Below are 23,183 nucleotides of genomic sequence, written 5' to 3' on the forward strand. Positions count from 1 at the left end.
TACACAAAGAGTAGGCAAGAATTCCTGAAAAAAAAGAAGGCTAAGAGGGGAATCATGCTTTCTCAAAACTTACAACCTATTATTCAAACAGTACAGTAATAGACAAATGGATCAATGGAAGAATAAATTAGAAATAATATGATTTACTGACAGATTTTAGTATATGATAAACAGCCTTTAGAAACAGTAGAGAAGAAATGGACTGTTCAAAACTAGTGTTTGGACACCTGGTTATTCATTTGGTGAATACAATTATATCATGTCTTGTTATACCAGAGAAAATCTGAGATAAAGCAGAAAATGAGAAGTTTTTATAGTGAATACCTAGTGGCTAGTGTCAAGAAAAAGGAGACAATAGCTATCAGAAGTTACAAAAATGTCAAATAGAAGATAATGAAAAAGAACTATTGAAAATTACAAGGAAGGCTTTGAAGAATCTAAAAATATTGCATTAGTACAGTGGTAGTGATAAAAACCGGACCACATTCTTAACAGCCTGAGAGTCAAGTTGGAAGAAAAGTGTTTTTTAACTGAAGTACCATGGAGCCATGGACTAACATGAACTTAACCTTCATTAAAGCAGAAATCCATATCATTTTGGTGTTCCATTGCATGGCTCCATTATAAATTTGGTGTTTTGCTTTAAGGGACATTGAGTTCATGTTTAGCACCGTGATGGCTCAACAGTTAAGAATCTGCCTACAGTGCAGGAGATGCAAGTTCAATCCCTGGGTCAGGAAGATCCCCTGGAGAAGGAAATGGCCACTCACTTAAGAATTCTTGCCTGGATAATCCCATGGACAGAGGAGCCTGGCGGTCCACAGTCCATAGGGTCACAAAGAGACAGACGCAACTGAGCACATGCATACAATGCTTTCACTTCACTTCCTACAGTGTTATTCCTAACTTGCCAAAATAACAGGTCGCGTGATAATGGGGTCTCTACTTCATTAATTATCTAAGTTAGTAGATTTTCTAATTGTGAATAACTTATTCACGCAGATGAGTTTTGTCTTTCAGTTCAGACTCAGCATTTCACATGATGGCTTATTTCACAATAAGACAAAGCTTTCTGGGGGTAAAACAGCAGTTAGAACAAGGTTTTAAATGGGTTTTACTAAATAGGACAATACTTTTAACTCTCAATTATCTTTTGTTTGCTTCTGACCCCTTTTCCTAGGTGATTTCTCCCATTGTGGGTCATTTCTCAAATTTTTCTCTTTTTTTAATATAAATTTACTTATTTTAATTGGAGGCTAATTACTTTACAATATTGTATTGGTTTTGCCATACATCAACATGAATCCACCACGGGTATACACGTGTTCCCCATCCTGAACCCCACTCCCACCTCCCTCCCCATACCATCCCTCTGGGTCATCCCAGTGCCTTGTTTCTGTTCATTGATTCAGTTTGTAAATGTGTGCTGAAAAAAATCAGAATATATTTATATAAATAGAATAATTTATTTACAGAGAAGGTGTTTTTCCTCACTGGATTGTGTTATACATTAATTCCATTTGTTAATACTGTGCAAAACAACCTTGTTTACAGGGAATTGGGTAAACATTTATACCATTTTGTTCACTGCATTTAGTAGACATGAATGTTTAACAGTCATGTAATCATCATGATTTGGTAACTTGGAAGAATAGCTATGATAAACCTAGTCAGGGTATTAAAAAGCAAAGACATCACTTGGCTGACAAAGGTCCATATAGTCAAAGCTACGGTTTGACTTAGTGACTGGACAACATGATGTAAAGAAATGTGACAATATTCAGGTATCTGCTTTCTGAATGTTTCAAATTCTAATCTACAATCACTGTTGATACCCAGAGAAGAGAATTAAATTTCCTGTGAAAAGGTAAAAAAATAAAACAACTCAGCAGTTAGAAAAAGAACAGAAAGATAGCTATATGCCAGCTTAACACCAATATAAGGATAACAAGAAAAAAGAGTAGAAAATGAAAATCTGAAAACTTATCTGAAATCTGAAAACATTAAGCAATTTCATCTGTATATTAATATTGATCACTTTTGCTGAATCACTTTTGCATATTTGGATGAAGAAACTGGTTAATTTTTCTGTTTTTACTAATAATGTAGTATCCTTTAGAGCTTAGCATAGTCTGTAAATATCATCAGAAGCTTCTGATTCAGCATCACATTCCCTTTGACCTTCAGTTTGCATTACTAAACAATGTCTCCTGAGCTTGTCAAATTTGCCCAGGACAACCTTGTTCTATTTAAGTGTACATGGGTTACAGAGATATGATTGCTCTGAAAAACGGTTTCAGCCTCACAAAGTCTCACTGTTTTTAAGCAGAGTGCAGCATATGTGATCCACATACATATGACCAGACAACAAATGGACTTGTTCAAAATTGGGAAAGGAGAACATCAAGGCTGTATGTTGTCACCCTGCTTATTATTTAACTTATATGCAGAGTACATTACGTAAAATGCCAGGCTGGATGAATCACAAGCTGGAATCAAGATTGCCATCAGAAATATCAATGACCTCCAATATGCAGATGATACCACTCCAATGGCAGAAAGTAAAGAGGAACTAAAGAGCCTCTTGATAAGGGTGAAAGAGGAGAGTGAAAAAGCTGGCTTAACACTCTTAACACTCAAAAAACTAAGATCATGGCATCTGCTTCCATCATTTCATGGCAAGCAGATATAGAAAAAGTGGAAACAGTGATAGACTTTGTTTTCTTGGACTCCAGATCACTGAGGATGGTGACTGCAGCCATGAAATTAAAAGATGCTTGCTTGTTGGAAGGAAAGCTATGATAAAACTAGACAGCATATTAAAAAGCAAAAACATCACTTAGCCGACAAAGGTCCACATAGTCAAAGCTATGGTTTTTTCAGTAGTCATGTATGGAGGAGAGAGATGGACCATAAAGAAAGCTGAGCATCGAAGGACTGATGCTTTCAAATTGTGGTGTTGGAGACTCCTGAGAGTCCCCTGACAGCATGAAGATCAACCAGTCAGTCCTGAAGAAAATCAACCCTAAATATTTATTGGAAGGACTGATGCTGAAGCTGAAGCTTCAATACTTTGTCCATTTGATGCAAAGAACTGACTTATTTGAAAAGACCCTGATGCTGGGAAAGATTGAGGGCAGGAGGAGAAGGGAACGACAGAGGATGAGATGGTTGGATGGCATCACTGACTCAATGGACATGAGTTTGTGCAAACTCCAGGAGATGGTGAAGGACAGGGAAGCCTGGCGTGCTGCAGTCCATGGGGTCACAGAGTCGGACACAACTGAGCTACTAAACAACAACAAAGATAATGAAAGCAACAATGACCTATGGGGCAACTGTATTTTGTTCCCCAGTACAAAGGAACTAAAAAATGAAATCCCTGAACTGATAATGTCCAGGCTGACGTGTTTAGTTCTGCAGTTTTGTTTGGTTGCTTTGCACTCTACCAGTTAAAAAAGAAATGTCTGTGATTTATGTATCTGTTTGTTAATAAACATATTCATTGTACTATTGTACATTGTGAACACTATTAAAATAGAAATTTTTAGTGAGATAAAATAAATCTAAATAGAAAGTTCTAACATTGTTTTCTGTATCCCTGGACTATCTTACAATATGTACACCTTCATTGGAAGAACACTGTCCTAGAGCACTAAGTTATCAAACCATGGTATACAGAACAATCACCTGAAATGCTTGTTAAAATGCAGATTCCAAGCATAAACAACAGAGATTCAGTGAGTCCGGGATGGAGCTCAGGAATGTGCATTTCAGCAGTCATTCCAGGTGGTTTTGAAGCAGGTTATTTGATCCTCACACTTTGGAAAATACCACAAAACATGGTAGAGACTCTCCCTACCATGCCATGACCATAGCAACACCAGCAGAAGAGGGAGATAAAACAATCCTCTATTCTGCACATGTATCATCCATGAACTCGGTTTTTCCAGGAAAATACTAATTAATTAAAATACTGTTTCTATCAGAAAATGCATTCTAATTTCTATAATGCTGGACTAAGAAGAAACAGTTGTCATCACCATACACCCAAAAACACACATAACTTATAGTACAATGGAATTCACCTATTTAAATGTACCTGCTTCCCTGGTGGCTCAGAGGTTAAAGCGTCTGCCTGCAATGCAGGAGACCTGGGTTCGATCCCTGGGTCAGGAAGATCCCCTGAAGAAGGAAATGGCAACCCACCCCAGTATTCTTGCCTGGAGAATCCCATGGATGGAGGAGCCTGGTGGGCTACAGTCCATGGGGTCACAAAGAGTCAGACACAACTGAGCGACTTCGCTTGTGTATGCTATCTGTCACTTGTGTGGTACATGTGTACAATGGAATATCAGCCATAAAAAGGAATGCATGTGAGTCAGTTCTAATGAGGTGAATGAATTTAGAGCCTATTATACAGAGCGAAGTAAGTCAGAAAGAGAAAAACATACATCATATATTAATGCATATGTGTGAAATCTAGAAAGACGGTACTGATGACTCTATTTGCAGAGCAACAGTGGAGATGCAGACATGGAGAACAGACTTATGGACACAGGGGATGCAGGGAGGAAGGAGAGGGTGGGACAAATGGAGAGAGTAGCAGGGAAACATATACACTGCAATATGTAAAATAGCCAGTGAGAATTAGTTGTATGACTCAGGAAGTTCAAACTGGTGCTCTGTGACTACCTAAAGGGGTGGGAGGTGGGAGGAAGATTCAAGAGGAAGGGGAAATATGTATACCTATGACTGATTCATGCTGATGTATGGCAGAAACCAACACAGTATTGTAAAGCAATTATTCTTCAATTAAAAATAAAGAAATTTTTAAAAATAAATGATACTTTTTCTTTTAAAGTATGAATTTTTTAAAAATGCAAACTGTTAAATCTTCTAGCAATTTAAGGCATCCATTCAAGTCGATAATCATTTTTGGAGTACCTATGACATTCTGGGCACCAAAGGAAATAGCTGGATATGAGGAAAAGGGCACAGCATTTGTAATTGGAATCAACTTGGGTTTAACTCCTAAGTCTGCTACGCTTCACCTTTCTAGGCTCTAGTTCTCTTACCTCTACAAACAGGCAATACAATATCTATTCATAAGATCTCTGTGAGGGCTTCCCCGGTGGCTCACTGGTAAAGAATCCACCTGCCAACGCAGGCTTCAATCCCAGATTTCACATGCTGCACTGCAATTAAGCCTGGGCACCACAACTATTGAGCCTGTGCTCTAGAGCCCAGGACCACAACTACTGAGCCCTTGCGCTGCAGCTACTGAAGCCTTCACACCCTTGAGCCCATGCTCTGCAACCCGAGAAGACACCCCAGTGAGAACCCTGCACACCACAAAGGGAGAGTAGCCCCCCCGCTCATCACAGCTGGAGAAAAGCCCACGCAGCAAGGAAGACCCAGCACAGTCAGTAAATAAATAAACAAAAATTAAAATAACATAGAAACCTTAAAAGAAAGTTTTAATAAATCGTATTTCTTAAACTGTTCAGTTTAAAAAAAAAAAACTCCTATAAGAAATAACGAGATACATACAATTTATTGTAAGTAACAGCTGCGGATAACAATAATACAATTACCTGCACTTTAGTAATATGTTTTAAAATGCAAATATTTGAGTTTTTCCTCATTAAAAATTCATTTCCTACATTTCCCATGTTAGAAGGTATTGAACACTGAGGCTGTGAGCTCAAAGAGTTTAGGTTCATATTCCAACTCCACTGTTTACTTGTCTGGGCAAATGACCTAACCTCTCGAAGCCTGTCTCTTTCCAGGTAAAACAGGAATAATAATAATAATGCATATCTTGTGTAGGTTTCTATGAAGAGAAAATGAAAACCTTAATGGTAGTGCTGAGCCAACAACTGGCCTCATTATGTACTAGGTAATTTTACCCATTATTATCATTTAACCAAAGTTATTTTCAAGCTACATTTGCTGTTATTGGTGCAAGTAAGAATACACAATTTGCCTAAGACAACCAAACATATCACCCACAACTAAACCTGCAGATATTCCTAAATTTTCTGTAACACTGAGTAGATATTTCATCCTGCTTTAAAACCTTTTGAACCTCTACTTTACCAATAGTATAAAGTCTAAACAACATGATAGAATATAAACTACCATATACAAAACATAATTAACAAGGTCCAACTGTATAGCACAGGGAACTATATTTAATATCTTATAATAAGCTATAGTGGAAAGAATCTAAAAAAGAATATATTTTTTTCAGAAATACATGTATAGTTTCAAATATATATCTGAATCACTTTGCTGTACACTAGAAACAAACACAACACTGTAAATCAACTGTACTTCAATTAAAAATAAATAACCACATGATAGACTATGCAAGCAAGGCTTTTCACAATTTTGCCCACACCACATTTCTGTTCCTCCTCCTCTTTTACCCCCATTCTTCCATTCTATGCGCCCAGTGCCTCACCACTTTCAGAGTAGGCCATATGCTCCAAGTTTGGGGATATTAAGTTTGGGAGATGAGTCACTAACTACAACATTACCTTGGCATTTCCTGCAATTCTTCAGAATATCATTAGCTAAGACCTTAAACATAAATCTATGTATTCTTTTTAATGTGTTTCAATACCTACCAGGGCTGTATTAAAGATAAACTAAACATTCAAATTCATAAAACTTCCTTGAGCTATACCTGGCATCAGACTGACTTAGAAGGCTGTGAGACAGGAAACACAGTACACCTGCAGGGCACCATGAGGCATCCTTTTTCAAAGGGAGGTCCTGTAGAAGCTTACTCAGCTGTTAAGGAGTTATTCCCTTTACCCCTCTCTTCCACCCTGGAGAAAGCTCAGGTCCAAGGAGATGAGATTCATATTGGACAGGTCATCCACAAGAGCCAATATCTCCTGCAAAAACCCCACATAGTCCTGCCTTTAGGGTCCCTGCAAGGAAACTGCCAAAGTCACTACATCCAAGGAAGCTCAAAGATCCAGATGTTGATCAGGTATTTATAGTTTTTCCTGGTCCAAATGCAGTTTACCAGCCAGAAATCACTTTTATTGTGTTGCCTTATAACATAGTTGACACTACCTTTACCTAGTTTCCAGGGAAACAAAGCTGGAAGGTCAACTGAAGTCAAACTGTCAGGCAAAGATGGAAACTTTGATAACTCTTTATTCACAAATGCATATCTCAAAAAAAGAGCAATTACCATAGTCTCTCCAAAAAAAAAAAGAGGGAAAGAAAAAAAAAATGAGAGACAAACCTTAAAAAGATAGTTTTTATCAATATACTTACCATCAGCAGCTGCACCATCTGCTATAAATATGTAGTAGCTTGCATTTAGATCAAATCTATTCTTAACCCCAGGAAGGGTAATGTTTCTTCTGAAAGAACACTGCATAACACCATCCGCCAACCTCCAAGCCATGTGCTCAAGAGGATCCTGCAAACACATACAATGGGTCTTCTCAGCACATTCCAAATATTTGCTAAAAATAAGATGTGATCAAAATCCTGGACCTGTTCAATTTCCTTTCTCTAAGATCCTCTGTGCATGTTTTGTCTGCAGTGTCATTGTTTTTCCACTTCCTCTTTGAAGAGTACAAGAAACACATTCTCCCAGTATTTGTGTTTATCCCACTTGGCAAAAATAGTATTTTTACTACCTAGGCTAGAAACTTTGGCAGATGCACTAACTCCATCTGGCCCCTAATATACAATCAACAACACTAAAGAAATACTTAGCAAGTAATACACTGGTAGCCTAAATGCAACTTGTGATAAGCTCTAACCTCACAAGAAAGCTATGCACAGAACATGTCACTAGGTGGTAGCTACTGCCCCTTCGGAATTCATTTGCTTGTCAATTGCCATGTCAAAATGACACTTCTCTATCAGAAATAGGCCACATGTGGCACAGATGTCAACATCAGGCACTTGAGATAATTGCCCAAGGCACTGAACCAGCACCTACCATATATCCACCTATTTCTCATCAGTCAAGAAATTCTGTGTCACTAATGATCCTAAAGCTGAAACTCCAGTACTTTGGCCACCTCATGCGAAGAGTTGACTCATTGGAAAAGACTCTGATGCTGGGAGGGATTGGGGGCAGGAGGAGAAGGGGACGACAGAGGATGAGATGGCTGGATGGCATCACTGACTCGATGAACGTGAGTCTGAGTGAACTCCGGGAGTTGGTATTGGACAGGGAGGCCTGGCATGCTGCGATTCATGGGGTCGCAAAGAGTCAGACACGACTAAGCGACTGAAATGAACTGAACTGAACTGAACTGAACCAACCTCTTAAAAATCTGTTTACAAGCTTTTTTGACCTTCTTAACAAATGATAAAATATTTTTAACAGATGCAATAGAAAAAAATTTAAGTGAAACAAACAAGAATTCATCTTTTACTAAAAAAGAAAACTTTCCTGTGCTTTCTAAAGCATGGAAAAGGGGTATGGTAACTGTAGTTTACATTACTGGACTGTATACTGGAAATCTGCTAAGAGAGTAGATTTCAGCTGTTCTCATCACAAAAAAAGAAAAAGGTAACTGAGGCAATGGATATATTGTTTAGCTTGATTTTAGCAATCATTTCACTATGGAGAGGGGTATAAAAACATCATGCTATACACCTTAAATACAAACAATTTACACATATATATAATAAAATGCAAAAAGGTATCTCCCAGACTGTAAGATAGGAACTCTGCTACCAGAACCCTATTTGGTCTTTGCTGCTATAGCTGCAGGTTTGGAAGCTATTTTGCACCACAGCCATGGCACTGTCAGCCATATAGCCAGAAGACGGACCAACAGGTGGACAGTTCCAGAATCTTCATACCTACCCCAGAATCCATTATAGGGTGACTTCGCCCTGTCAAATGGGAAGGTTGTATGTGGACAATCTGATCTTCAAGAATACACAGATAAGCATCATCATCACCCTGAAAAACAATGACAAATGAAAAAAAGGTCAAGGGAATTTCAACAAGGGAGCATTCTTTGTCAGTCGAATTCTTATCTTTCCTTTAATCTCCAATATTCCTAAAAATTAAATCTTATTTAAAGTGATTATCAGACAGCAGACTGCATCCTTAAAGTGCATTTAAGTTATGGTACAAATGAATGACAGGGCTTCTCTGGTGGTTCAGTGGTTAAGGAATCCACCTCCCAATGCAGGAGACGTGGATTCAACCTCTGGGTGGGGAAGATCCCCTGGAGAATGAAATAGCAACCCACTCCAGTATTCTTGCCTGGAGAATCTCATGGACAAGGAGACTGGTGGGCTACAGTCCATGGGGTCACAAAGAGTTGGACATGACTTAGCGATAAATACCACTACCACCACCAAAAAAATAATACGGATTTTAAGTTATTGTGTACAGTTTTGGTTCTTTCATCTATTCTAAATTGTTCTCCATAAACTATCTAACAAGGTCTTTAACCAGCTTTTGTCACTAAATTCCTTAAACAAGACCCAAGACTAACAAGCTATAATTAAAGTCTTGTTAAAAATACCAATACGATTTTCTAACATTTGTAAAATTTACAAAAAATTTTAAATTTCTTGTAAAAAGTTCCACTTTTTACATACAAGTACATAACATTAGCAAAGCAGTTCCCTGTTACACATCTTCTACTCAAATCAGAATTGGTGCAACTCAAGAAATTTGGAGTTGTCATAATTTAAATCACTACACGTTATGGCACACAGACCAACTTTAGCCTGATGCCTGTTCTTGTACAGGCCACAAGCTGAGGATGGTGTTTACATATCTAAATGGTTTTTTAAGAATGATATTTCATGATAAGTGAAAATACATTAAATCCAAATTTCAGTGCCTATAAATAAAGTTTGACTGGAACACAGCCACACATACTAATTTACAGCAGTCTGTGGCTGCTTTAGCACTATAAAAGAGCTGAGTAACTACAAAGAGACCATGCGGCCCACAGATTCTGAACTCATTGCTATCTAACCTTCTGCAGAAAAAGTTGGCTGATCTCTGATTTAAACAAACAATGTGTATTTTCTAGAATGTTTATCATCAATGAAACAACAGAATTTTCTTGTTATTTCAACCAAAATTTAATACAGCAAAATGGTTGATTTTGAGGCAAACTGAGCGTAAGTCAACTAAGTCATTAAGGCAAACCTCTCAAATACTGGTGAGGAGATGAGGATGAAGGAGAGGTAACTCTCGGTTTTCATGGCTCTACAGTGAGGGGAAGAGAAGGTGTTATGACAACCTTATGCTCCAGGCAGCTGTAGAAACCCCAAATTTGGAGCATGGTAGAACACACATGAGAAGTTCCAACCAAACCCCAGAATTAGACAGAACCTCCTACCCCTGTTTGCTCCTCTCAGCTCCAGCATCTAGAATGCACTCTATAAGAAAATATCAAGTGAGAGAAACAAAGATGACAACATAGTACTTATGATCAAAGACTGTGTTTTAATAGAGGAGACAATTAAAATAGTATGTGAAATATGATAAAATAGAGATTTAAACAAAGTGCTATAGAAAGACAAATTAGGTAGGGTCAAAGGATTGGAAAAGGCTTATCAGAAAAGATAGCATTAACCATGCTTCGGAGAATAAAAAAATACATGCGGATAAGATAGAGCTGCAATTAAGGGGAAGGTTTTTCAAACTGAGCAACTTCTAGCACCAAAGATATAGAAATATAAAAAGTATATGGAAACTTTAGGAAACAGGTAACACAAAGCTAAAACATATACAGGACAAGGCCAGAAACACCAACAAGGACTTTGAAAAGTTTTGAAAATATGTTAAAGAAAACAATATTTTCCTGTAACTACTAAAGGTTCACCAATGCTTTGGGGGCTAGGATTGAGGTTACCTCAAATGTGGTCTAAAATCATAACCTGAATCTACTGTAAAAATTGTGGGACATTCTACAAAACAACAAGCCAGGAAAAAAATCAAGAAAAAAGGTAGGGTAAACATTCTAAAGAAAAGGAGATTAAAGAGATATAATAATTAAATGCACTGAGTGATAACTGATTAGTCTGGATTAGAGATTTTATATATATATATATATATACATGACTTTATTGGGAAAATTAGGGAAATTTTAATATACATTATATTGAATAAAATTATTGTATATTTGATGGTGATATTATGATAATTGTAGGAGAATATCCTTCTTTGGAGATACATGCTGAAAAGGAAACATAAAATGTCATGATAGTAAATTAATTTTCAAATAGTGCAGGGAAAAAAATGTGTTAATATACAGTGAAAAAGTTAATCTACCCACACACACACACACACACACACAGGGAAAGAGAGAGAGTGACAAATGCAGGTGAAGGGTTTACTGGTGTTCATTATACTAGTCTCTCAACTTTCATATAGGTTTAAAACTTTTCAAAACAAAAAGTTATGGTGGGTAAAACAACCTGAGAGGCGAGTAAAAGAGAGGAATCTAAGTCAAAAGTTTTCTTGAACACCAGAGAAGATGGTGGCAGCAGCGAATGAGATAACCAGCCCATAAGTTTCCCAGAGAGTATCTGAAAAGAAGCAAGAGATGAATAACAGTAGTTACTGTTTTACTATTGTTGTTGATCACCAAGAATAGAAAACACAAAAGGATGTTAGAAGGGTAGATAATAAATTCAGTTTGTAGATGATGGCCTGTGTTGTCCAGAACAGTCATCTGGAAGTAACCACCAGAAGCTGGAATTTTCAAACTGGACACACAAGAGAGGGAGCTCCCAGCACTGGGAGCATTCTGGAATTTGAGTGTTAAGAAATTATGTACAGAATAAGACAACACTGCACAAGGGGAAACAGAGAACAGCAGCTAATACAGTGTATATACTTGAATGCTTTATCTCAGAGAACAAAAAAAAAATCTAAGATGAGGGAGACGTGTATATTCTGAATTTCAGTTAAAATTCAGATATTAGCAAATTCTGTTAGAAAAAATATGGAAAGTTGTGCTCTTAATTTTAGTAATGAGGTCTAATAGCAAAACAGAACTGCTATCATTAATGTACAAACCAAACTGAAAAAAGGTATAATTTAGCTTATCTAATCAGTATTCATAACATCAGATACTTTTGGTATTTGAACGTATATGACATACTGATAAGAAATTGCAGATCATAAAAATATCCTAAGAATTTAAAAATAATCAAAAATAGAAACAACCACTTTACAAATATTTTTGGTGATGATTTATTTCCCCCAATTTAGGCAAACAGGTGTACAGACGATTTTAATCATCAAATAGGCTTGCTCCATAAATTAACTGCACCTGTATAATTAAGTCTTTTTATAAACATGTTTGATGAGTACTATACGAGAAACATAAGATTTCTAAGTAAGATAAATATATCTTGAATTAGAGGTAAACATTTTTGTGTCATCTATGCCTACGACTTAGAACAGAATTAATTGTTCTACTTGTAGGCTCCTCATCACAACACTCTCTGTAACAATAGTGTCTTTTCCTCTGGCTGACAGATTTTATGTGACCAGAAAAGGAAACATGTTAGTGTAGTACTGCAGTGAGTTTCGGAGAAGGCCATGGCACCCCACTCCAGTATTCCTGCCTAGAAAACCCCATGGACAGAGGGGCCTGGTAGGCTGCAGTCCATGGGGTCACTACGAGTCGGACACGACTGCGCGACTTCACTTTCACTTTTCACTTTCATGCATTGGAGAAGGCAATGGCAACCCACTCCAGTGTTCTTGCCTGGAGAATCCCAGGGATGGGGGAGCCTGGTGGGCTGCCCTCTATGGGGTCACACAGAGTCGGACATGACTGAAGTGACTTAGCAGTAGCAGCAGCAGGGAGTTTGGCTAGAATTCTTTTATTTAAGTGACTAGAATACATATCCAAATGTGTACTCTACCTTACACATGCACCTTAATAAACCTACACTTACTCCAACAAGGCTATCATTGTTAACCCCTGCTGGACTCATCTTCAGAGTTTCCTTCATAGCCAGTTCCATTCACATAACAGGCACTATCACCATCTTTCCTTATAGCTTTACAGTCACATTTATTTTTAACCCAGCCTCCTCATGCACCATATGAATAAGGTTCATTTTTGCCAAAATTGAGAACAAAAGGATATGCTGTAAGTATAATGGAAATCACAAAAAGAAAAATGGGGAAAATGTTTTGAAGAATTGCAACATCATTTGATCAAGTATAAAATTTCCCATAAAAGCAACTTTAAAAGGGAAGGAGTCACAATTTTTTTATGGTATTTTTAGAAGCCTACTAAATATCTTCTATCTCATAGGTTTAAGGTACAACCTGTGTTGAATGAAAAAAGATAATGAGTGCATTGTGAAACTACATTTTAAAATATACAGGTTATATCACATATTGCAATGTCATCCACCCCCAAAAAAGTCACACCTGGCTCCCTGAAATATTTGCAGCCAGCATATCAAGGATTACTGCAATTAGCATGCACTTTGAAGGAAAATATTTGTTCTTCTATCACAGAATCTCAGAGTTCCTTTTCTTTTTTAAAAAAATAAAGATTTCCTTAAAAAGTGATGTTTAAAACCTAACAGGAAGAAAACTCTCAAGAAAAGACTCCTTGCCAAAAAAAAAAAAGACTCCTTGCATTTGTTAATATGGAAATCAGAGTTCCTTTTCTTTTTTAAAAAATAATGATTTCCTTAAAAAGTGATGTTAAGTTTAAAACCTAACAGGAAGAAAACTCTCAAGAAAAGACTCCTTGCATTTGTTAATGTGGAAATGAGAGGCTTTCTCCATTTGCAGCCAACCCCCTCCACAGTCAGCTCTGCTGGAACAGGATAGACAATGTCCTGGCCTTTATAGCTTCTTCCTCTCCTGGGAAATCAGAATGCTAGTGCAGGGCTCTGCTCTTCCACACCACAGCACAAGGCTGCCACCTACAGAATCTCTTAATCCGTTCAGCACTACCCAAGGAGAGTGGGACATTTTGTAGACCCAGTAAAGAAGCCATTTATGCCTGGAGACACCAGGTTTAATTCCCTGTTGGGGAAATGTGCCATGACCATCAAAATGGGGACAACAAGAGCAGCAATCCAGGCTGTAGTAACTTGAGGAAACTAGGAGTTGAAGAGCATCACAAACAACATGAGACTTTATGAAGAGCAGCTTTTTCTTAACTGCACTTCCTGCTTTATCGCAGACACAGAGGTAGACAAAGTGGCAAATCCGCTGGAAACAAAATGCTTTTCCTGACTTTCCTCAGGACAGCCTTGTCCTTAGAGATATTAATATGGAATGGCTCAACTCAACGCTGCTTAACTGAGAATCCAAGTTAGTTTCTCTGCCCTCCCTTCCCATTCCTCCCTAAAGTATGAGAATCTGACCCTGGAACAAATGCTAAACTGCTATTGATTATCACTCACTCCAGTGACTCTCCTTTCACCACCACTGATGTAAGTGAGAGGTACAAACCATCCATCGGTCATGGGAAAATGCGAAGGATAAATAGCCTTTACTGGGACCGCTCAATTCAACCATCACTGATTGGTCATCTCGTGTGAAGGACAAGAAGACACAGGCACGCTCCTTCTCTGGGTCACAGTTCAAAGGACTCCTGATACAGAACTTCTTGTTCCCACAGTCTGAAGCACTGAACTAGAAAAATGACAGGGGGGGAAAGACTCTTAATTATCAAACAGGCAATTCATCTCCAATGACAGAAGAGCTGCTACCTTGAAGTATGGGTTTTAACAAGAATATATTTTCATAATAAGGATTCAAACAAGGGGAAAAAGACCACATCCCAAATTAAAAATTATCAAAGCAGTAGTTAGGTTGTAAACTTTTAAATTTAATTAATATTAATTAAAATTTGGAAGACACAACATTAATTGGACTATAATCACACATGAGTATTAAGATCCCTTTAATACAGAGAATACTTCACATTAATTATGTCTGGAGCAAAGTTTTGAGTAAACTTTGAGAAATTTCTTAGGGAATATTTAAGTCCACATTGACATTCTTGCCTAAAGGATATCCTCTAGCTTTCAGAGATGGAATTTTTAAAACTAAACAAACAAACCATTAGCAAGTTTTTATATTTAGATCCTGGACTCTGCCTCTAGAATTCAAGTTCAGTTTGACATTAAAATAATGTAAGAAAAAAATGGTTACTCCCATATATACCACCGCTCCAATAATAATAATAACAATTTAGTGGAGAAGAAGCAAAAACAATCTATGATGATTTAATTCAGAGCTTCTTGGTATTGCAAATAACAAAGACTATTGAAAAATGTCAGCTCTACAATTTGACAGAGCAAACAAGCAGTCATACTGAGTTAGAATGAGGTGTGACACCACATTTCAGAAGAGAGCGAAACATGAGTTTAAGTAACTAGATTTAATGGGAACTGTACAGAAAAACTCTCATCTCTTCTTCTACTCTAGCAATATTTCTGGCCACCAAACAGGTGTGGGCATTTTCCACAATAAGCAACTCTGCAGTTCTCTGATGACATAACTTAGTCTGCTGCAATTCAACTCTACTCTGACACTATCTGCCTGAAATTGGTGTCAGATCCCACAGGCTGAGGGTTCAGTCCCACAAGACTGCACCCACTTCAGATGCCCATCACAGATGCCAATCACAAGCCCCAGATTGCCACCTGGACTTCAGAATTGTTGGCCATAAACTGGAGGTTCCCAGCACCTCCTCCTTGAGTTAGGTAGTTTATAAAGATGTCTCACAGAACTTGGGAAAATAGTTAACTTACTACATTACCAGTATATTATAAAAGGATAACAACCCACAAATGGCCAGATGGAAGAGATGCGTAGAGTAAAGCATGCAGGAAGGGGCAGGTGCAGAGCTTCCATGATCCCTCTGAGGCACCAGCCTCCCCGCACCTCTGTGTGGTCAGCAACCCAGAAGCTCTCTGAAACCTACACTTTTGGAACTTTTATGGAGGCTCCATCATGTGGGATGGAGAAGAAAATGGTAACCCACTCCAGTATTCTTGCCTGGAGAATCTCATGGACAGAGGAGCCTGACAGGCTACAGTCCATGGGGTCACAAGAGTCAGACATAACTTAGCGACTGAACCACCACTACTGTCATGTGGGATGAAGGATTATTAGCTCAGTTTTCAGCCTCTCTCCCTTCTCTGGAGAATGGGGTCAGTGGGCTGAAAGCAGCAAGCTTCTAATCATGGATCAGTGTTTTGGGGGACCAGCCCCCATATAGGAGTCCACCAAGAGTCACCTAGAACAAAAGATACCCCATCATTCAGGAGATTCCAAAGGATTTAGCAGCTCTGTATCAGGAACTAGGGTCAAAAGGCCAACTATTAACAGAAACCAAGCAGAGGCCAATATATACATATATATAATTTTTGTTTATTATTTCACAGGAACTTAAAGAGAAAGTATAGTAGAGTGGAGAGAATAAGCCACTAGAAGCCTGGAAACATGGGTTTAGTCTGTCTCTGCTCTCCCCTTTATTCCACCGTTCCATTGTGTTTGCTAAAGAATTTATCTCTCAGGGTCTCCTCTAGCTCTCTACAAGTGCCAGCATCCTATGATTCTGAATGAATCTCTCCATAATTGGAGATTATAAACTTGGTACAGAGATACAATAAAAAATCTCCAACAAGAACTAATGCCTTTTTATATGAATATAAGAAAAGATAACAATCTTTTTTTAGATTGTTAATAGATTCCTCCTGGGAAGCTCAGATCCAGACTGACTGGGAATGCCCTAGAGCAACTTTAAAATAAATAAACATTGAGACTAAACAAACTGAGAATTACTGCAAACAACAAATCGAATTGTTTGGTCAAACAAAAGTTCATAATAATGTAATCAAATGGCTCATCACATATTGCATAATGTGGAAAAGAAGGTAAACAAAACAAGACACTATATAGGAGCATAGGAGATTTAGCCTTCCCTATGAGAAAAAAGAGCTACAAAGAGACAAGAAAGTGGAAGGAAGAGAAAAAATGAACTAGTGTTTACTAAATACCTATTAAGTACAAATCAATCAGAAATCTTATATTCATTCTACTCGGTTCTCACAGTAATATATGATTCTATAAGAACTAGATATTATTATTCCTCATTTATTGGTGAAGAAACTGAGACTTTAAGATTTAAATAATTTGTCCAAACTCAAACAGAAATTAGATGAATCAGAATTCAGGCCCAAATTCGTTCTTCTGACTGTAATAACCTTCCTTAAGACATTTTTTGTTATAGTCACTTCTGAATTGAGAAGTCTAATTCATCAGAAGTGCTTTCAGTAAAGCCTTTCCAATGTTTGTAACATGAATAACCCTTTCCAAGATGTGTTTTTTTAACTGTACTTCTTTTGAATCAGAGGGCCTAAATAGAATTCTAGATGATGAGCTTGCAAGAGTTCAACCTATAGAATTCTGCAGTACTCATTGGCCTTAGCTGAAATAAGAGTAAAGAATTATATCACCATTTCAAGATTCTACCCCCATACCCCTCCCAGTTTAGCTGAAACCTAAATTTAGCTTCAGCTTTAAACTCCCTCTTCAGGTTTGCTATTTGGCTGTATTTTAAAAAAGAAATTAAACCCTGCTGCTTTAGATTTATTTTCAAATGAAAACATATCCACTGCTAGTATAGACTGCATGTGAATGTCACAACCACACCTTGAACATGTAGGGTCCTGCACTCCTCTTATTCTAACCTATAAGTCATAAAGTTGCAGTGAAGACTCCCTCCTGATTTCTTGACAGGCATTCAAAAACCTGCTACCATAACCCAGGACAGCTACTCCTTTACAAACATCCTCAAGCACAGAACCACAATTTCTAAGGAAGCTGTTCCTTTAGATTGCATTTGATGAAACTATAAAAACTCTACTTACTGATCTTGTTAAATGGGAGACTGAAGGTACCGTTGGCATTGGTGCTATTGTAGCTTCAGGTGTTGTAAAAGGAAGTACGTTTGGTTGTGAAATTATAGGACCAGGAATCTTCACCCAGTAGATTTTGTACTTCTCAACGACTGTGGCTCTGAAATGCAGTACCAGCGAGCTTAGAAAGAACCATGATTGTGGCTCATCATAAAGCGAACAACAACAAAAAAAGATAACTAACTAGGGACATACAACCTAATACAGATATTTCCTGGATATATTGAGGGTTCAGTTCCAGACAACCACAACAAAGCACATATTATGATAAAGTGAGTCACAGAATTGTGGGCTTTCCAAATGCATATAAAAGTTGTGTTTACACTACACTGTAGTCTATTAAGTGTGCAATAGCACTATATCTAAAAAACAATATCTACATCTTAATTTTAAAATTGTTTTATTTGCTAAGTTGTGTCTCACTCTTTTGCAACCCAATGGACTCTAACCCACCAGGCTCCTCTGTCCATGGGATTTCCTAGACAAGAATTCTGGAATGGGTTGCCATTTCCTTCTCCAGGGAATCTTCCTGACCCAGGGACCAAACTCGTATCTCCTGCATTGGCAGGCAGATTCTTTACCACTGAACCACCAGGGAAGCCCAATTTTAAAATACCTTCTTGCTAAAAAAATACTAACCATCATCAAAGACGTCAGCAAATTATGGTAGCAACATCAATGATCACTGACCACTGATCAATGATCAGTGATCACCATAACAAACATAATATTGATGGAAAAGCTTGAAATGTTACGATAATTAACAAAATGTGGCACAGAGACACAAACTGAGAAAATGTGTTGGAAAAATGGCTCCCATAGACTCATTTAATGCAGGGCTGCCACAAACCAATTTGAACAAAACAATCTGTGAAGTCAAATAAAGCAAAGTGCAACAAAACAACAATGCCTATACTACCTGACAGAATTTTGTAGGAGGCAAATCTCTAATGACTCTCTTCAACCTCATTGCTAAATGAACTTTGACTGTTCTCTCTCTCTCTTTTTTTTTTTTTCGTTCTCTCTCTCATCTTCTCTGTTCTTTTGGCGTATTCACAGCAGCTATGAATGCCAGACCCGGGGACTGAAGTACACAGACTTCTACTCCTGACATGTACATGACATATTACTACTACACTTTTCACAGCGGTCATTAAAATTATTCCAAAAGGCATGTGTAATAAGCAGCTTATGGAGAAGGCGATGGCACCCCACTCCAGTATTCTTGCCTGGAAAATCCCATGGACAGAGGAGCCTGGTAGGCTGCAGTCCATGGGGTCGCTAAGAGTCGGACACGACTGAGTGACTTCACTTTCACTTTTCACTTTCATGCTTTGGAGAAGGAAATGGCAACTCACTCCAGTGTTCTTGTCTGGAGAATCCCAGGGACGGGGGAGCCTGGTGGGCTGCCGTCTATGGGGTCGCACAGAGTCGGACGCGGCTGAAGGGACTTAGCAGCAGCAATAAGCAGCTTAAGAGAGAAGCAATACAGAGGCTGCACAAGCAACCATCAGCTCTTACTGGAGTCAAATATCCTTTTCCACATTCCACTCAACACACAGGTGTACGTAGATCAATGTACAAAGTGTACACTGTGTACGAAGTGAAGCAGAAAAGAGAGACAGGGTAGGAGAGCAATTCTCCCCTTAAATGACATTCATGGCATCCCCCTTTATGACATTCCATTTCCTCACTGCATGTAAGATTAAGAGAGAAGTACTGTTCTAATTCTACTGAATTTCATAATTCTGAGGAACACACAGGCTCTTACTTTTCTGACAATCTAATCTGCAAGTGGTAACCATGGAAAGAAAAGTCATTCAAATTTCAGGACTGCTTTTTTTCATATTCTCATACTAATACAGGAACAAAACTTTAAAAGTATTCATCCATACACCATACAGACTCAAGTTATTCACTGATGGCTCTTATTAGTTTGAAGGCACTACCATTCTTCATTCACTCAACAAATGTCCATTAAGTGTCTATTAGGTCCTCAGTCCTGTGCTAGCTACTCAGTATATACTGCTGGAAAAAAACAAATAAAACCACCACTTACATCAGTAAACTGGTGTCGTTTCTATACCAAACCTCTGACATACTGGTAAATGTTCAGTAGTTATAAAAAAATGATGCAGTCTCTCTTTATTTCAATTATACTAGTTATAGAGTTGCAAATTCTTCTACTCACAGGAAGATTATGTGATTTGGGGCACTGCTTGGAGCATCCCAATAGACCTTGATTTCTGTTTTCTTTGATGGACTTCTATGACTTACAGCTGATCCCTGAAAGAAAACGGAAAAGAACTACCATTCAGTTACTCAATAGCTCAATATAGCTGGAACTACAACCATTTATCACTGTACAATCCTGGCATTCTGTTAAACACAAGGACTCGGGTGCTCAATAAATACATGTTGATGGGTTGACACCAAATTAGTAGCTGGCTCTAGAGTCAGCTGAAATGTAAGAACTGAAGAGAGTTACAAATATTGGGTGTGTTGATGCTGTATAGAGTCTGCTCATTATTTCATTTATGTGGGGCTTTCCTGGTGGCTTAGTGGTAAAGAATCTGCCTGCAATACAGGAGACCTGGGTTCGATCCCTGGGTCAGGAAGATCCCCTGAAGGAGGACATGGCAACCCACTCCAGTACTCTTGCCTAGAGAATCCCATGGACAGAGGACCCTGGCAGGCTGCAGCCCATAGGGTTGCACAGAGTGGGACATGACTGAAGCGACTTAGCAGCAGCAGAAGCATTATTTCATTTATACTGTAAGCTTCTGGTTTTCTATTAATACATACAAATAGAATGCAGAATATTCATCAAAAGAAAAAATTCCTGCCTCCAAATATGTAGTATTATCTTTTAGTAATTCCTTTCTCTTGAACAATCTTGTTTCCCACTTTCATTTATCTGGATATTCATCCTTTGAAGGCTAGCTTAGATAAGCTCTTCCAAAATGCACTCACTCAATTCCCTCCAGTCAGTGCGGCATTTCTGCCATGCTTCTCACCCACCCTGTGTATGGTTCTAATCTGAGCCATCATACTATTCTTCTAATGTGTCTGTCCTATATCCATTTGTTCTGCTTGTGTCACATAGCATGTGTCCATATGCTTTGCTTATGGGTAAGGCTCTGAACTCATCAAATAACAAATCTTGTTCACCACTATATCCCTTGCAGGAAAGTTCCTGGTATAGTAAATGTTCATTTAATTAATTAATTAATTACAAAAGTCAGACCTCTGTTTCACTCTAGAGCTCTATCTTCAATATCAACATCCTTCAAAATTCAGTACAGTAAGAAACAATATTTTGATAAAATATCAAAAGCTATAAACTCTTAAAACTATGAGCCTTACCTTTTCTAGGATGTTGATGTATAAAAATATATTGCCAGTAGAAAAATTAGGTGGAAACTTTGCTCACTGTGACTCTATTCAGATGTTTGCAATACATAGGTAATGTCATCGTTTATCTTGCAAACACCACTCCAGTGAAAAGACCCATGGAAACTGATAGAAATCAGTTTCAAATGAAACACAAACCTGTACATCTTCACAAGTCAGAAGCTGTGACACGTGACTGTCAATCAATGTGAAGGAGCCAACAGGAGGGCCACTCGAATTCTCAGCGTCACGTGCTTCTAAGAGAAAGCCTTTAAATGGTGGCCCTGACAAAGTAACTGAGAAACAAATTAAAAGGTAAGTTAAGAGTTTAGCAACATCCCCCAAAAGGACTGTTAGAGGAAACATGTCACAAAATCAGGTGTACACATACAAAACTACTTTAGGAGAGAAAACAGTAGAAGTCATCTCATAGTCAAAGAAATTCTAAACCATGTTGCATAGGACATTATTCCATGAGGTATAATAGTTATTCCACAGGGAAGACAAGGTTGGTTATGGTCAGAGTGTGGTTCACGGCGCCAAAGTAGCTTGAAAAATGCTGATTAAAAGTACACTTGTGTCTTGATTGCAGATCCCTCAGGGTTTTAACAACCTACTGTATCCTATAAAGCTCTAAGAAATAGAATCCATGTAATGCATAGAGTGTTCTAAATTTATTTTTTCCATAAACTCTTTTTGTTAGAAAATATCTATTAATATTTTGCATTTCTAACGTTACAGAAAATAGAGTTTGTAAAATGCTATTATAGATACATCCTTAAGTCTCAGCCTACTTTGTGCCAGAAGAATTAAGGAAACATATGAAATTATACAATATTAAGTAGGATAAGGGTTTAATACCTTAAGCCAGATAAAATAAGCTTTATTTTCCTCTTCTACTGAGTAAATAGTACTGTTAATGAAGATATATTAAATAATGACAAAAATATTTTAAAATCTGTTCTGCGGAATTCCCTGGAGGTGCAGCGGTTAGCATTCAGCACTTTCACTGCAGCTCTGGGTTCAGTTCCTGGTTGGTGAACTAAGACCCTGCAAGCTTCGTAGTGTGGTCCAAAAAAAAAAAAAAAAAAGCCTAGTCTGAATGGATAGTAAATATATTGCTTATGTAATATAGTCATCAGTAGTAGTTAAACACAAAAATGAGAAGTGTAAGATCATGGTATCTAATGAAAGCAGATGAACAGATTAAATGAAACTATATCAATCCAACAGTAATAAAGATTCAATGTACAGTAAAAAAAAAAAAAAGGCAAAATGAAAAATGCAAACTGTTAATACCAGCACAATACCTTTGATTTGATCTCCTGGCCTGAATGTCACCTGACTCACTGAAATGTGGTGAACAGGATGATACTGTGGGGTATGACCATGCTCAGGAATCATTCCACGGCATGACTTTGTTACTTTTCCACTGGGATAATTAACCACAAAACTAACATGCAACAGAAGGATGAAGGCACTGACGGTAAATCCAGGAGCTGTCATCTTAAAAAGAAGATTAAAAGTACATTATTTTCAAAGGTAACTAAATACAAGAGCTTTCATATCACAGGACAGTAAGTTCTAGACAACTATTTGCTTTCAATAATCATTTAACCACATTCTCAAAAGTATGTAATATAAAGAATGGGATGTATGAAGCTTGACCTGGATTTGAATCTCAGCTTTTCTAATTACTAACTGTGAAACTTAAGGTCAATCACTTAAGCCTCCTTTCTTACCTGAAATATACGGAAATGAAAACTCTCGTTTCAAAACTATTTTAATAAAATCTATAATAGATACAACCAAAAGTCTGAAAAGGAAGATAATAAATGTTAGCTTTCATT

General features: G+C 37.7%; 1 protein-coding gene across 3 annotated transcripts in view; it reads right to left on the reverse strand.

Annotated features, from left to right (window-relative positions):
- The window catches only part of FRRS1 (ferric chelate reductase 1), a 76,001-nt gene that overhangs the window by 17,563 nt on the left and 35,255 nt on the right, over positions 1 to 23,183 (reverse strand). For 2 of the 3 annotated variants that reach the window (XM_069598515.1, XM_069598525.1), the window contains 7 exons: positions 22,644 to 22,839; positions 21,493 to 21,629; positions 20,132 to 20,226; positions 17,893 to 18,040; positions 14,462 to 14,644; positions 8,858 to 8,956; positions 7,300 to 7,447 (listed from right to left, as the gene is read on the reverse strand). In XM_069598515.1, coding sequence (XP_069454616.1) covers positions 7,300 to 7,447; positions 8,858 to 8,956; positions 14,462 to 14,644; positions 17,893 to 18,040; positions 20,132 to 20,226; positions 21,493 to 21,629; positions 22,644 to 22,839 — 1,006 coding nt within the window. Of the gene's footprint in view, positions 1 to 7,299; positions 7,448 to 8,857; positions 8,957 to 11,442; positions 11,554 to 14,461; positions 14,645 to 17,892; positions 18,041 to 20,131; positions 20,227 to 21,492; positions 21,630 to 22,643; positions 22,840 to 23,183 lie in introns of all 3 variants that reach the window. The other variant, XM_069598508.1, reaches the window with a different exon arrangement.

The sequence above is a fragment of the Ovis canadensis genome, chromosome 1 (assembly GCF_042477335.2).
Source record: "Ovis canadensis isolate MfBH-ARS-UI-01 breed Bighorn chromosome 1, ARS-UI_OviCan_v2, whole genome shotgun sequence".
In the NCBI taxonomy this organism is placed as follows: domain Eukaryota; kingdom Metazoa; phylum Chordata; class Mammalia; order Artiodactyla; family Bovidae; genus Ovis; species Ovis canadensis.